Here is a 15,402-nt window from a genome sequence, read left to right on the forward strand (position 1 = left end):
GTTATCTTTATAATATTATTTTATTGTGCTCATAAGGAAAAATATAAAAACACGTTTTATGAAAGGTCGAGTTTAGTTTAAAATTGTATTTGTATAACATAACACCTGTATATATTCAGTAAGTGCCAATGCATTTAGATATATAATTTATATAAAAGATTGTTCATAAAATTGTTAAGACTACTTGAAAATAATTAGTTTTACTATCATCGAATATTCTGTGCTTAGAATTTGACTGCGTGACTTTTCAAATCAGACTTTTCACTATTCGTACATATTGGATACTATATATATTTAAAAAATGCCTGTTGATGCAAAAGTTGTAACAACCTTACTTTCAATGACATTTGATCGGAGCAATAATGGCGAACCAAAGTTTTTAATCAGTGACGAAGAAATGCAATTGCACAACATACTGGAGAAAATAATAAGACAGCATGCAGAAAATTCTGATGTTGATGTTCAAGAAGAAACGACATTGTATTTTTGCGATGAAAATGAAATTTATCCAGAAGCTATTGAGTACATGGAAAACGAAGAATCTGAGGATTTTCTAGAAGAATTAAATAATTTATGTGAGCAAGACAAAATTGACTTTAAATATAAAGAAGAAGCAGTAAAGTTTTGGTTGAGTAGAAAAGGTAAGCCTTATTCATTTAATACTGTAAAGCACAAATACAAACAAGTAACTAGCGAGCGACAATTACGACGATGAAAACAGCAAGTTGAAGCAGGAGGCAGTAGATATGATAAATCATTCAAGATATCAGAATATGTTTTTAATAATTTTAATGAAGCTATGATATCGAAGATGACTGTACATGATATTGATTTGAAAAGATGGGCTTTACAAAAAAAAGCTGAAATAGCTATGCCTTTGTTCAAAGCATCGAATTGGTGGATCTGGCAATTTAAAAAAAAACATAATATAGTATCTTGAAAAATCACTAAATTTGTTACAACAGATTCATTGAAAAATATTAATGAAATTGAAAATCAATGTGAAACTTTTAGAGTTGAAATTAAACAATTGCTTACAAGATACGGTGCAAGCAATGTATATAATCCTGATCAGAGCGGATTTAATTTGGAGATTCACAGTGGTAGAACATTAAATTATAGAGGACTGAAAGAAATTCAAAGCATAGCACAATCACTGTCTTCCTTGACATACAGCTACACTATTTAACCTGTTATATCAGCAGAGGGTAATTTGCTTTCACCTTTATTTTTAGTATTGAAAAAAGCAAGTGGAGACTTTGGGCCTCGAGTTAGACATACATTATTTACACCAGTAAAGGTATTAATACGAGCTCCTACATCTGGAAAGCTTTCTAAGCAACTGCTTCAGACGTGGATGCAAGCAGTATTTTTAAAAAATACTGGGAATTCATCGGTCTTACTTTTAGACTCTTGGAGTGGGCAATGTAATAATACCGTACGAGAAGTTGTACCGGAACAAGTAAGTTTAATGGTAATGACAATACCGCCTGACACTACAGGTAAAATTCAGCCTTTGGATGTTTATGGTTTTCGATTCTGGAAGAATTTTGTAAGAAAGCTATCTGATTTTATTATTTTAATGCAATACAATATCAATTTACACGAAAGAAATTTTATCATAAAAATGCAATCCCTCGTACATAATCAGTTATCTTCTCCGAGGTATCATAATACTTTTAAGTATGCATGGTTCAAAAGTGGTTATATTGATAGACCTCCAAAATTTGATAATCCTGTTGAATTTTGCTTTGTCATAAAAGAAGAACCTGTATGTACCTACGAAGATAACATTGCAATTATAATTTGTAGTTGGTGTAAAAAAAAGTTATGCTTCAATCATTTTTTTACAGAAATAATTCTCAAAAATATCAAACATATGTACGGGATAAATAGAAAGTTGTATTTTATATATGTTAATATGTATATGAATGTAATTATTAAAAAAAATAAATAAATAATATTTATAATAAACAAAATATATAATAAAATGTTTTTTATTGCCGCTTTGGGACTCAAAATACAAATTTTTTCGGTAAAATTTGATATCACGTTTGAACATGTAATTTCCCCCATAATTCGAATCTGCCATAAGCAACAGTAGTTTCCATTTGAAATTTTCAAGTTGAGCCAGATTTGGGCCAATTTTTGGAATTGGACCCAAAAAACTGAGTTTCCCATTTGAAAGAACGAAAAACATTACAAAAGAAACACTATAAATCTTTTCAAGTGCAAAAAACACGACTTACACATATTTGAGGTTATGTAAGATCATAAGATAATTTTTTCGGTCAAACTAATTAATATATCTTAAAGTATGAGTCTTTCCCTTCAAAATGAATTTTAAATCGTTCAGATATCTTTTTCTTTCACCGAGATATGATAATTTGAATTTAGTGTCTCGCCAACTTATGTACTTCAAGCGTATGTAGATAATTATAATTGGCAACCCTGTTTTTACCACCTAAATTACCGTATGGGCCGCTACAAAAAAATACGTGTCCAATATTTTTCGATACTCTAATCGTATGCAAAGTTTGAAAAAAATCGGTGACGGACCGAAACACCTCCCTGCCTTCCCTTATTAGAGAAGATCAATGATGAGAGCACTGTTCTGAATAGCATGGATAATAGTTTCGATCATAGTGGCTCATTCTTTGAGAACAATATGCGTGTAGCAGGTGAATCTCAAGTATTTGAAAGTGAAATAGATTTGTTAAATATTATTGAAGAAGTAGAAATTATGACTAGTGAAACTGAATTTAGTAATACAGAAACTCTGGAAGAAAGAAACATTTTAACAAGTTGATATGAACTTTGATACTGGTATCATAACACAGCATCCATTCAATGTGCGCATGGAAAGTTTTAAAGATAATAAAAAAGCTATCAACTTCTATACAGGTTTGGAAAACTACGACAAGTTCATGTTTGTTTATCAAACATTAGGTATAGCTGTGAATGAACTCAATTACATTTATTATACCAAGCCTAAAATTAACGCTTATGATTTTAAAACAGACTAAAACATACTATGAGGTTGGCTTATTTTTCAATGTATGTGTGAAACAAGTTGCTAATATTTTTATAAACTGGATCAAGTTTATGAGTCTGCAATGGTCTGAGGTATCGTAGTAGTCATCAAGAGAATTGGTAGACTTTTTTACACCCCATGATTTTCGCAAGAAATTTTGCTTCACAAGAGGAATCGTTGATGGCACTGAAATTCAGATTCAAAAACCTAACGTACCAACTACACAGCAATGTACTTTCTCAACATACAAAAATAAACCTACGGCTAAGACAATAATTTATGCATCACCAGGAGGATTAACCACCCACATCTCATCTGCATATGGAGGTTCAACAAGTGATAGACAAATAATAGAAAGAACTGATTTTATTAGTTTATGTGATCCAGGTGATACTGTTATGGCTGACAAAGGTTTCGACATCCAAGACTTACTTGCACCTTATGGAATAAAATTAAATATTCCAACATTTTTTAAGAAAAAAAATCAGTTATCTAGAGTTACAATTATTAAAGATAAGAAAGTGGCAAGTAAAAGAGTACATATTGAACGTATCATTGGTTTAGGTAAAACATATAAAATATTAGAAGGACCTTTAATTGCTTCACATGCAAAATTAGCTGACGATATTATATTTGTATGTTTTATGTTATGTAACTTTAGAAAGGCTATCATCTCTGAAAATGCTTAAATATCTCTATATGTTTTATAAACTTTGATAAAATTTAAAGATTTTTTTCTACATTAACGAATCTATACTCTTATTTTGCACTGTGTGCTGTAACGTTTGAATATATCTCGCGTTATTAAAATACTAGTTCGGACTCTTTACATTAAATTCGCAATAACGTCTCCGAGAGAAGCAAGAAGTTGACACGCGCGCAATCTAAATAATCAAAAGAAAATCTTTCGAGTGGCAAACCACGAGGCTTGCCAACTCGATGAGCTGCTTCGAAGTGCAATTGATAGCAATCGCATCTATCGGGGAGAGGCCCGACAGCGCCGCGATTACTACTCAATTTGACTTCTCAACAATCGATATGTTTCAGGAGGGAAGATCTCTGAGGCTGCTTTTTTCTCATGAGAGAAATAGTCTCATGAGTTGAGCTCTTAGAGATCGTTAGGAAAGGAGTTCAACAGGCTAACCACTGAAAAGAAATTCGTCTCAGGAAATAGCTGAGGCTTTATTTCTACGCAGTGCTCGCGCTGCTAAGCAAGGTAGGAAAGTGAGTCCTTTTGCCGCAGCGACGAGCGAATTTATACATGCGAAATGGGCTCCTTTCTACGCTTGGTAGCCCCTACAACGCTATTTTTGTCTTTGACGTAAATTTTGTCCACGTTTTATCGCAAAATGGCTCGATCGAAATTACAATTATGCGATTTAAAAAATTAAACTGGAAAAGATGAATTTTTTAACATAAATTGCATCTCTAGGAAAAATCGCCTCTTAAAGTTTTAAGCTATACTATTTAATAATCAAATTACGCCATTTTTACAATAAAATTATGGAAAATTTTTACATGAAAAAATCGCTTGTGGTTAGAAGATTGTTATCCATATAAAAGATGATTAATGTTGCTCTCTAATTTTGAATAATAATTAAAAAACAGATTTGAACTTTCTTTTGTAGCGGTTTAAAAATCAGCAAATTAGTAACAATCATAATCATCAATTTTACAGATACTTATAATCGATTTTTCATCTAACCGTGTCATTTTAATTGTTTAAAAAAATTATAAATTGTTTATTTATTGATAACTTAATGGGTAATTAGTTATCAAAGTGTCAAATTCTTGCTTTTCTGTTTCAATACGTCGAGATTGTAATCGCATGCTCGAAATAACAATATCATTGTTTATTGCAAAATAAGTAACAATGTTAACTTGTAGATTAGATTTGACTAACAAATATCGATTTGAGAGTTATATCAACATGAAATTCAGAATCAGCGCATCAAATTTAACTAAGAAATACTTTCGTTCGTTTAAAAATCTTTATAATTAACGATTTTCTGTTGTAAACAATAAATTTTCCCACGGTCGTGAGGTCACGCTCCTTATATGGTAATGTTTTCGCAGAGTTGCCCTAACACATTTGCATATACGTGTGAAAAGCGCCTACGCTCAATTACCGATTTACTCTAATTGTCTCGTGTGTGACGGGTTGCCGTTTTGCAGAGGAAAATAGGAGACAAATAAGACAGGACCGTTACATAGCCCCCCCATTAGAATGGCGAATCGAACGAGCCATTCTAATGTGATTAATGGTGTCTGATTTGTTGTTGTTTTTTTTTTTTTTTTTTTTTTCATTTTATTTACAATTTATTTTTACTCTTGGCGCTGGTGGTTGCTTCCTCCCTTAGCCGCTTAATCTCCTCTTCTTTTTCTGCTATCCTTGCCCCTAGCTTGGCGATGCGTTTCCTCACCCTGCGGAGCTGTTGTTTGGAAGCCTTTTTTTCTTCCGCAACAGGCTCGGTGTTGGCAGGTCGTGGGACGCTGGAGGGCAGAAAAGGGATAGGGGCTTCCTTCACCCTTGGTTTTGGTGGCTTCACCATAGGGGAGTCCACCTGGGGGAACCTGGCTGGAGTTTGCGTTCTCATGCACTCCAGCCAAGGTACCAGGTTAAAAGAGGGCATAAAGGGCCGACCCTGCGGATGAGGAATAAAGTCCCTCAAATCCGAGAGATCGGTCTGGGTGCTCTTATATTTCATTAAAGACGCCATGGCCAAAAATTGTTCAGAATTATCCTCGATGAAGACTAGTATATAGGCATGAATTCGGAGAATCTATTTGCATATATAGAATCGACCTCTGGCGACTAACAGTGATACGGCTTTAATAACGAGGTGTGAAATTTTCCCCGAGTTTTTCCATTCTTGTGACCGAGTACGTATGTGTCCATACCTATGATTGATTGTACGAAGTATGGTCCTTCGTACAGTCTCATAAATTTTTTGAAGCGTTCTTCGGATTTATCTGTCGCATTGTGACTTTTTAGTAACACAATGTCGTTTATTTTGTATGGTTTATGTTCGGAATTCATGTTGTGTATGCTCGAAATAACAATATCATTGTTTATTGCAAAATAAGTAACAATGTTAACTTGTAGATTAGATTTGACTAACAAATATCGATTTGAGAGTTATATCAACATGAAATTCAGAATCAGCGCATCAAATTTAACTAAGAAATACTTTTGTTCGTTTAAAAAACTTTATAATTAACGATTTTCTGTTGTAAACAATAAATTTTCCCACGGTCGTGACGTCACGCTCCTTATATGGTAATGTTTTCGCAGAGTTGCCCCAACACATTTGCATATACGTGTGAAAAGCGCCTACGCTCAATTACCGATTTACTCTAATTGTCTCGTGTGTGATGGGTTGCCGTTTTGCAGAGGAAAATAGGAGACAAATCAGACAGGACCGTTACAGTGCACATAAAACAATCATGTAAAACAAGTTAGAATAAATATTTTCTATATATATACTTATTTAACACTGCTTGACGAAAGTGACTTTCATAAAATTTTACCAAACTTTTAACCATCTTATCAATGAATGCTTCATCTCTCCTTATTGTCAACAATAAAATATCTTTCATTGTATTGACTATGAATATACACATTTGCTTCTCAGCGCAGTATAATTGGCCTTGAACTTGATAATAATAATTGTGATCCTCTTTAAATTTGCAATAACCTTCTCTGTCACGTAGATATAGGTAATCTACATTTTCTGGTAAAATAAATTGATCTTTCGCACTAAAAGGACACTTGACCTCAATGCAAACACTGTCATTCAAAATACCATTAGGTGAAGCTGCTAAAAAGGGATATTTTAATGATACGAATGTCCCACATTCTACAACTTTTCTTTTCACAACTTCTTCAAACTTCTTTATAGCATGCACTTCATATTTTTTACCATGTTGTATAGCTGACAAATGTGATAAGTCAGTTGGGTTCATCAACCTACGTACAAGCTTTTCATAATCATGACATTTACAAATTTCTCCAAATAAAGAACTATTTAATCGAACATCTCTTTCTACAAACCAGCATTTGTTTTTAGACTAACCACGAGTCAAAGATTCAATTTCTAATCTCTTAGCCTGCGACACATCCATTAAATTCATATGTTTTAAAAAACTAATAACTTTATGTTCTTTACAATAATCATGATCATTGTAGACAGCAAATATATTTGCAGGTTCAAATAATTGCAATTCTGGAAAAGATTCACCTATAATTGCAGCAAAATTTATGCATTGGTTTCTGAATTTGGCTTTGTAATTATCTATTTTTCTATATTTAGTAGGTCTTGGGTCAAAGTCTTTTAATCTACTTTACAACGTATTCATTTTATTGAATAGCAGATCTTTGATTTTAACTGGTGACCCATTGTATTTTTTTTAACTTGATGAAACTTTTGCAGTTGTTCCGTACAAGTAGCTCTTATTTTGTATTCTTTGTTTTTCACAAAATCTTTCATCGCTTCTAACACTACAGAAACATGCTTACAATGAGCCGATGGACCTTTTCCAGCTACACACTCGCACTGTGTGTCAGAAATGCATTTATATGATTTTACTTTAACATCAACAGTATAAATAACTGATTTTCTATATTCTGAAGCGACTCTGGAGCATAAAAATTCTTCACCATCTTCATTGGAAGCTTTTCGCAAGCTCAATAGATAATTATCGTTGTACATTTTTATACCTTTATCATTGATAGCAGATGCTTGTACTGACTCAAAATATTTACTATCAAAGTTCATATCAATATTCAAAGTGTGCGATGCGTTTAAATCTTTGTATATTTTTGGGTCAGGCTTAATTAATATGTAGCTTTTATCTTCATCTTCTGGTTCAACTCTAATGGATATTTTATCGTAATCGATAAGCCTGAAAATGTTGTATAAAAAATTGAAAAATTGCCCTTTGTTAAAAACCGGAGCTTATAACCTTTGAACTAAATCAGCCTTTTTCCCCGTTGTTTTGGCTTTCCTCAGTTTCAGTTCCTGTATCAATTGTTTAATGGTCCATTGGCCGTAATCAGTACTTTTACTCATATTGCCATTCATTATTGATAATTAAATAAATTAAACGTGCTTCGACGTGCATACACGTATAAACCGATTCATACTTCGCGGAATCGTACCCCATGTGCTTGTCAGCGTCCTCATGCGACAGAATAGCCCTAATAATATTCGGTACCGATTCTCATATGTCTTTTCTATACCCAGATGTCCCGCTACAGGAAGGTAGCGTGCATTTTTCATGATTTTCATTTTGTATTAGTCAGGTACTATTAGTTTTCATTCCGTTTCTCCATTTGTTAACGGGTCCATAATTGGATCTGGTATATTATCATATAGCATGTCGTCTTCGATTTTTCAGTCAGGGTATTTGTCTGGTTTTTCTTTTACGTCTTTACGTTTTTTCAGGTACCAATTGTCTTGTACTGTTCTGAAGGCTGCGATTTTGTTAATCTCTTCGGCTATTCGTGACAGGGCATTTCGTACTTTATGCATCGTGCCTTTACGGTGTTTAAATGTCACACGTTCTTGCATCAGGTCGCATATCCATCTTCCTAATCTACCTTTTGGTTCTTTAATGTTAAACAGGTATATCAGTGCTGAGTGGTCAGTAATAACTGTATAGTCATATCCTTCAAGGTACGGTCTTAGTTTCTTGATGATCTATACTATTAACAACAATTCTTTCTCTGTCACAGAGTAATTTCTTTTTGGTCCGGTTGGTATTCTGCTAATGTATGCTATTATATAGTATATATAGTATAATGCCCATTTCGTACATTTTTCGTATTTCAGTTCGTACTATTTTCTGTATTACGGGTGACATTTGTCGTAATCCTTGTCTCATTAGTTGGCTATCACCTACATCTATTATGTGTTTTACATCGGTGTTCTACCTAGTTTGTTAGTCATGGGTGGTAATAAACGATCTGTTATTTCTTTGATTCGTTTAGTTTGGTCAGGTGTAATTTCTGTGAGGCCAGCGCATTCTGCATAGAAAGCTTCTCGTTGTGCAGTTGTCTAGGTTGTAAGTGATACCATTTACCATTATGTACTCTCCATTTCCTTTCTCGGAAAAGTATGAGCATATTCCATTGTGTCAGAAAGTCTAGACCTATAATAATTGGCGGTCAAGGTAGGATTTTCATTGCCTTAAATCTAAATTTCTGTGTATGTCCGTCAAAATCAATTTGTACGGGAAGTTCGTCTATAGTTTTCTCTGTTTTTTCCGTAATTCCTTGTATCGTAGTGTAACTCGGAATTAGTCTTTCTTTGAATCTGTCTGTTATTTCCGGTCCTACCAGTGAGAGTTCCGCTCTTGAGTCAACTAAGGCGTCATATGCTACATTACCAATAATAATCGGTATGAAACATCTACTGTCTGAGCTCAACCCTCCTACCGATTGTGGGGGTGTGGTCAATATCATTGTCATGTTTTTGTCTTTATCCTCATCTACAGCTTCCTGATGTCCTTTATCAGGTTCATTAGTTGTTTGCAGGTCTGATTGTGAGGGTATTGTCAGTGCTTCATCCTTTGTTTGTATCATTTCTTCATTGTCTAAAAATTTAACGGTTTTTAATATTCCTTTTGGCATTCCTTCAGGTTGTATTTCAGGTGTGACAGTATCTACTTTGTCTGGAACTTTTATTATTTGATCTGCTATTGCTGGGATCTGATGGTCAGTGTCGTCTGTTAATGTCATTTGTTCAGCTGGTAGAAATGCTAGGTTTTCCACCAACTGTTCACTGTTTTACATCTCCTCATTAATGTCAAATGGTAACGTTTTCCGATCCTTAAGGCGTTTTAGCAACTTATTAAGTTGTTCTTCATCAATTCAAGATAGTTCCTGTCTATTTATTTGAGCGGTATTTCTGTCAGTATCATTTTCATCCTCATCTGATGACTGATCATTTATTCCTTTATCATCACCTGATGATATTTCCCATATTGGGCAAGTATTTTCTTCCGAGTCTGTATCAATTTCTATGTGGGAGGCCATTTTCATGGTGATTTCCCCTGTGTGATCATGTTGGCCCAATATTGGGAATCGGGGGAAGCAGTGGACTCGTCTGCTCCCCACCTAGCGCGTTTCCCAACAATTCAGAGCGAATATATTGGCAAAATTTGCAAAAGTCAAAGGGCGAGCCTATATTTTTACAAACTTGGCAGTGTGTCTGTTTTCTTTTAGGTCCTGTTTTTGGGAATAAAGATTCTCTTTTTGGGCAGGATGCTGCATAATGACCTGGTTGGTAACAGAAGAAACAAGGATTCTTTGGGCATTGTCGGTAGTTATGATCACCTTGGTAGCATTTGTATGGTTCTTTGTTTTGTCTGTCGGTCTGATTATCATTATTCATTGTATTATCTGTTTGATTGTTTTGAAACAGTATCAGTGAGGGTAAATTCCATCTTGTTTCCACGCCATTCGATGTTGATACTTGTTGACCTTGACTGTAACCTTGTGTCTGTTGGTTCCGGTTATTCATTTTGCCATTGATCTGATTGTTATTTACTGTCTGTATTTTGTCTTAATTTGTCCATGTTTGTTCTTGTCTGACTGGTAGGAAGCCCAAGTACTGGTGTAGTCCTTGGTATGCTGCAATTTGTGCCATCATGGGTGTTTATATCTACGTTTATATCTTCGCGCCATAGTGTTCGAGCGACCTCTACCGGACAGAAACGTCAACAGTAAAGCCTCACGAATCTATTGGTTACTTACTGACACCTGCCTGGCGTATAGTTCATGCGCAGCGTGCCTTTGTTTACAGTGCCTTTTTCACGTTCGTTGGATTTTGATATTGTCAAAAATGACTGAAAAACAAGATCAACGAATTTGCATCAAATTTTGCTTTCAACTCGGAAAAACGAGTTCGGAAACTATTGAAATAATGCAAAAGGCCTTCGGAAGCGAGTGTATGAGCAAAACACGAATAAAAGAGTGGTATAAACGGTTCAAGGATGGTCGCACTTCTGTCGATAGTGATTCTCGTTCCGGCCGACCTTCGACGACAAAAACCGCAGATAATATTGAGCGGGTGCGACTTGCATCAAACAAGATCGTCGTATGACTGTGCGAAAACTAGAAGAAGACTTTGAGATATCAAAAACTATCATTTCAGAAATTTTAACCGAAAATTTAGGAATGAAATGCGTGTGTGCAAAATTCATCCCAAAATTGCTCACAGCAGAGCAGAAAAACATTCGCTTAAAAATCGCTCTGGACAATCTGGAAATGGTCAATAGTGATGATAATATGCTTAGAAAAGTTATTACAGGTGATGAATAATGGGTTTATGGTTATGATCCTGAAACAAAACAACAATCTTCACAGTGGAAGCATTCTGAATCGCCAAGACCAAAAAAAGCACGTCAAAGTCGGAGCAATGTTAAGTCAATGTTGATTGTTTTTGTCGATTGTGAAGGTGTTGTACATCACGAATATGCACCAACAGGTCAGACAATCAATAAAGAATACTACATTCAAATTTTTAAACGTTTGCGTAATGCAGTAAGAAGAAAACGGCCGCACTTTTGGGAAAGTGGTGACTGGCTTCTCCATCACGATAATGCGCCAGCGCATTCATCCAATCTTGTGCAGCAGTTTTTGAGCAAACACAATATCGCATTGCTTCGATAACCTCCATACAGTCCCGACATAGCCCTTTGTGACTTTTGGCTTTTTCCAAAACTAAAAAAACCACTCAAAGGACACCGATTCGATGACAAAACAACGGTTGAAAACAATGCGACGAGTGTACTAAAGGTTATCCCTAAAAGTGAGTTCCAGGACTGTTTTAAAAAGTGGAAACATCGATAGAACCGTGTTATTTAATCAAGTGGGGATTACTTTGAAGGATGCCATCCACCAGATGATAAAGAATAACGCTAGCACGAAAATATAAAGGTAGGCCCGATACTTTCCGGACAGAGCTCGTATATATTTCCTTGCTTGTTCTGTTGTTGTGTATTATTTTGTTTTGTTTTACCTGTATTGTCTTTTCCATTATTATTTTGAGAGTTTTCACGTGTCATGTTAGAATTTGTCCTAATTTTCTGTACGGCTGAGGCTTTTACTGTTTTTCTATTGGTTTTTGGTGCTGCAGCTGGAAAGTGTGTCTTGGTCGAGGGTGGATGGTATTGTTCATCCATTTCTTCCAATTCTTCCCATTTTCGGCCATAGTATGTCAAATCACTGAATCTATCTATCCATTTGTCAGACATGTATTTCCGGTATGCCGGAAGGAGTCCTCGTCTAGCGATTTTAATTTGTTATCACAGGGAAATAGGATGTTTAAAATGGCTGGCTATATATCGGAAGGCGTTCACTTGAACCTACCTAGTCTGCCATTGATTCACCTTCATTTTTTGTTTGCCGTCTGAGTTCTTCTTCAATGTCATCATCAGTCATTCGTCTGCCGTAGTGATTTCGTAGGGCTCTTTTCAGGTCTCGCCACGAATAGATTTCCTTTGATATTCCTCGGTACCACGAAGTAACTTCTTTGGAGAACACGGCCATTATTGCTTGCAGCAGATCATTACTTGACATTTTAACACGTCTTTTCTGATCTTCGATTAGGCTAATAAATTCTTCAGGTTCGTCTGTGCCATTAAATCTTATTTTACAGCTTTCTAGTAACTTAATGTTACGAAGGTCTCGTCGGGCAGTGTCATAGTCAAGTTCTCTTAACCTGTGTGAACGATGTCTCGTTTCATATTCTGGTTCCGAAGATGAGGTCGAGCTTTCGGTGTCAGAATAATATCTGGTTGGTTCTCGCCATTGCTCACGAGAATAGTGATAGCCTGTATATTTATTTCTGTGTTTGGATTGCGACTGTGACCTTGATCGAGAGCGATAGTCTATTCGATGTTTTGAGCGCCTGTTCCGTTGTTTAATGTCAGATTCGCTTTCCGATGAGTATCTTTTATTTCTTCTATGTCGACGGATATGTCGTGATTGGATACGGTCTGAGTGGTCGGATCGTTGTAACGCTCTAAGGTAGCGACTGTCGTCGGATGTATCGTCTTCGCTGTACGAATCTGAATACTTATTTACGCGTCTTCTTTTTTCTAATTATTTATTTCGTTGTGGTTATCCTTATCACTATGAGTTTCCCTTGATGAGCTGAAGGAACTAGATGGTCGACGGGAATAACTTTTGTAGGGTTCTTTTACTTTTTCAATTCTTTTTATTTTATGTACTTTATTTATTCTGTCTGGTCGTAATATTTTCCGTTGTTGATTGTCATCGAAAAATTCATTTTCATCTGAATACTGTTTCTTATGTCGGACTGGTTGAGCTCTATTTATTTCCGCAGTGTCCTTTGAGGGTTTCGCAGTAAAAGTGTAATTTTTGTCTAAATTTGGTTTTATTTTATTGTTTGGTCTGGTCCTTTTTACAAGCTCGTCTGTGGTTGCGAGCTTTGTTTTGGACGGCTTAACTGTGGCAAAGTCTGGTCTATATCCGTTCTGGTCGATATTTGACGGACCATGTATTTCTCTGGTCACACCCCAGGTTACTCGCTTCTTGGTTTTGAACGCCTGCGTGTCTTTCTTTCAATTTCTGATGGCGATTCAGAGTTGCTGTCGGACCAATTTGACTGTCTAGTACGCATTTTGCGAGGTCTATTATATGTCGGCGAACGTGATGCCTGAGCACGGGAATAGTCGTCATCTAACGTGATTTGTGCTATTTCCGTCTTTCTATTTCTGGTTGTTTGTCTATTGGTATTACTTGGTTCTGTTTCATTGATCTGAGTCCATGTCAATGTTGGCGAAGTTATATGGAGTTGTTTTGGTGTCGTAGCTTGTCGACGAACGATATTTATGTCGAGTGGTAGATCAATTAGTTGATTCGTGTCTGTTGTCTGTCGCTCGTCTGTTTCTAACTCCTCGCCTGCTGTTGACGTTGCATCTGTCGTGTTTGTTTTTGGAGGCTGGTTGGTGGTTTTGTTAGAGTCAGTGGCATGCTCTTCATTCCATAATATTCTAGCGAACGGTGGAAAACTGTTAATTCTTTGGCTGCGGGTCATGGATGGATTAGCTGGGAGTCTTTGTTCTCGAATCAGCCATCTCAGTAGCTCTAATCGGTCTGTATTATCATTGTTCGATATTCGCCATCCTCCTTGGCGTAATTCTAAGCTAATTTCAAATTGTTGAATCAGTCAATATCAGTCTGGAAGTAGTCAAAATCCGACACCTTCCCAGAATCTAAACTATCAGAATCTGGTACCAAGTCTAAGCTATATACAGCGCCCTCCTTGATTCTCCTACTTTCGTCGCTATCTACCTTCTCTCACCCCTCACTAAGTTAGCTAGCATTAATTAATGGGAAAGATCTACCCCTACTTTTATCTATTTTTCTATGAGTACGGAAATCAAATTTTATTCTAATTCGCTTATTGGTCGTGATGTCACCAGCGAATTTCGTCAGAAGTTCGAATTTTGTCGGTTAATTTTATTGTCGCTCGCTATTATAATAAAGGGTGTGTCGGTCGCATACGAATTTTCGTAATTCGGTATTTTTTCATGTTCATTTTTAATTTTAATTTTTATTAGTTGCGAATAATAATATAATTTAAGTCATCTCATTCGTAGCGCTCTCATCTTCGCATTTACATATAATTCTATTCAACATTTCGTGTATTTCATATAATCTATCTCGTTCGCTCTTATTTAGTCTATTTTGCTCGCTCTGTCTCGCTCGCTCGCTCTCAGTCTGTCTTGCTCGCTTTCAATCTGTCTCGCTCGCTCATGCTCAGTTTGTCTTGGCGCTTAAAAATGGCCGCTCGCTCTCTCGCGCGTGTACCTCGTGTTCCCGTAACGGTCTTTGGAGCGCCACCTGGAGCGCTCCTGTTTCGGTCAGGTGATGTGTTTCCGGGTGTTTATTAGTGATCATTATTGTGAGTGTGTGTGGCGCTCAGGATGTCGCCGATGGTGTTCGGCAGCCCGACACAGCTAATTGCCGGCTACCACTTGATCGGCGATTTTCTGCTCGCCCCAGGTGTGTCAGTTTTTCATGAGTGTTAGTGTTAATGCCTGGAAGTGTAACGGATCAGCATGTGTCATCAACAAGCATTTCCGTTGCATTTCCCAGTTAAGTTGCCCGTGTTTCTTTCTCCAGTTGGCAACACGTGGTCGTGAGTAAGTGTGTGCGTGCGCTCTCTTATTTCGTGGTGCGCTCCTTTTTTTTGAGTGTCCGTCGGATCGCGTTCGTCGAGTTTATTTCGCCAATATCTCCGGTTTCGTTATTCGGGCATGGAAAAAATTAAATGTTTATTTTAGGGCGCGTCTGTTTTCGTGTTGTACAACAGGTTACGGGGAGGCAAGGG

The 15,402-nt window shown here is 36.3% G+C and overlaps 1 protein-coding gene across 1 annotated transcript; it reads right to left on the reverse strand.

Moving 5' to 3' along the window:
• Positions 1-9,908: 9,908 nt before the first annotated feature.
• LOC131670168 (putative uncharacterized protein DDB_G0289963) lies at positions 9,909-12,295 on the reverse strand. Its single transcript, XM_058945557.1, has 3 exons — positions 12,061-12,295; positions 10,233-10,586; positions 9,909-10,090 (listed from the first exon to the last, which is right to left on the reverse strand). The coding sequence occupies exons 1-3, from the start codon at positions 12,293-12,295 to the stop codon at positions 9,909-9,911; spliced, it is 771 nt and encodes a 256-aa protein (XP_058801540.1).
• Positions 12,296-15,402: the final 3,107 nt, after the last annotated feature.

Source organism: Phymastichus coffea, unplaced genomic scaffold (genome assembly GCF_024137745.1).
Source record: "Phymastichus coffea isolate CEN01 unplaced genomic scaffold, Cenicafe_Pcof_1.1 PCOF00103, whole genome shotgun sequence".
NCBI classification, from domain to species: domain Eukaryota; kingdom Metazoa; phylum Arthropoda; class Insecta; order Hymenoptera; family Eulophidae; genus Phymastichus; species Phymastichus coffea.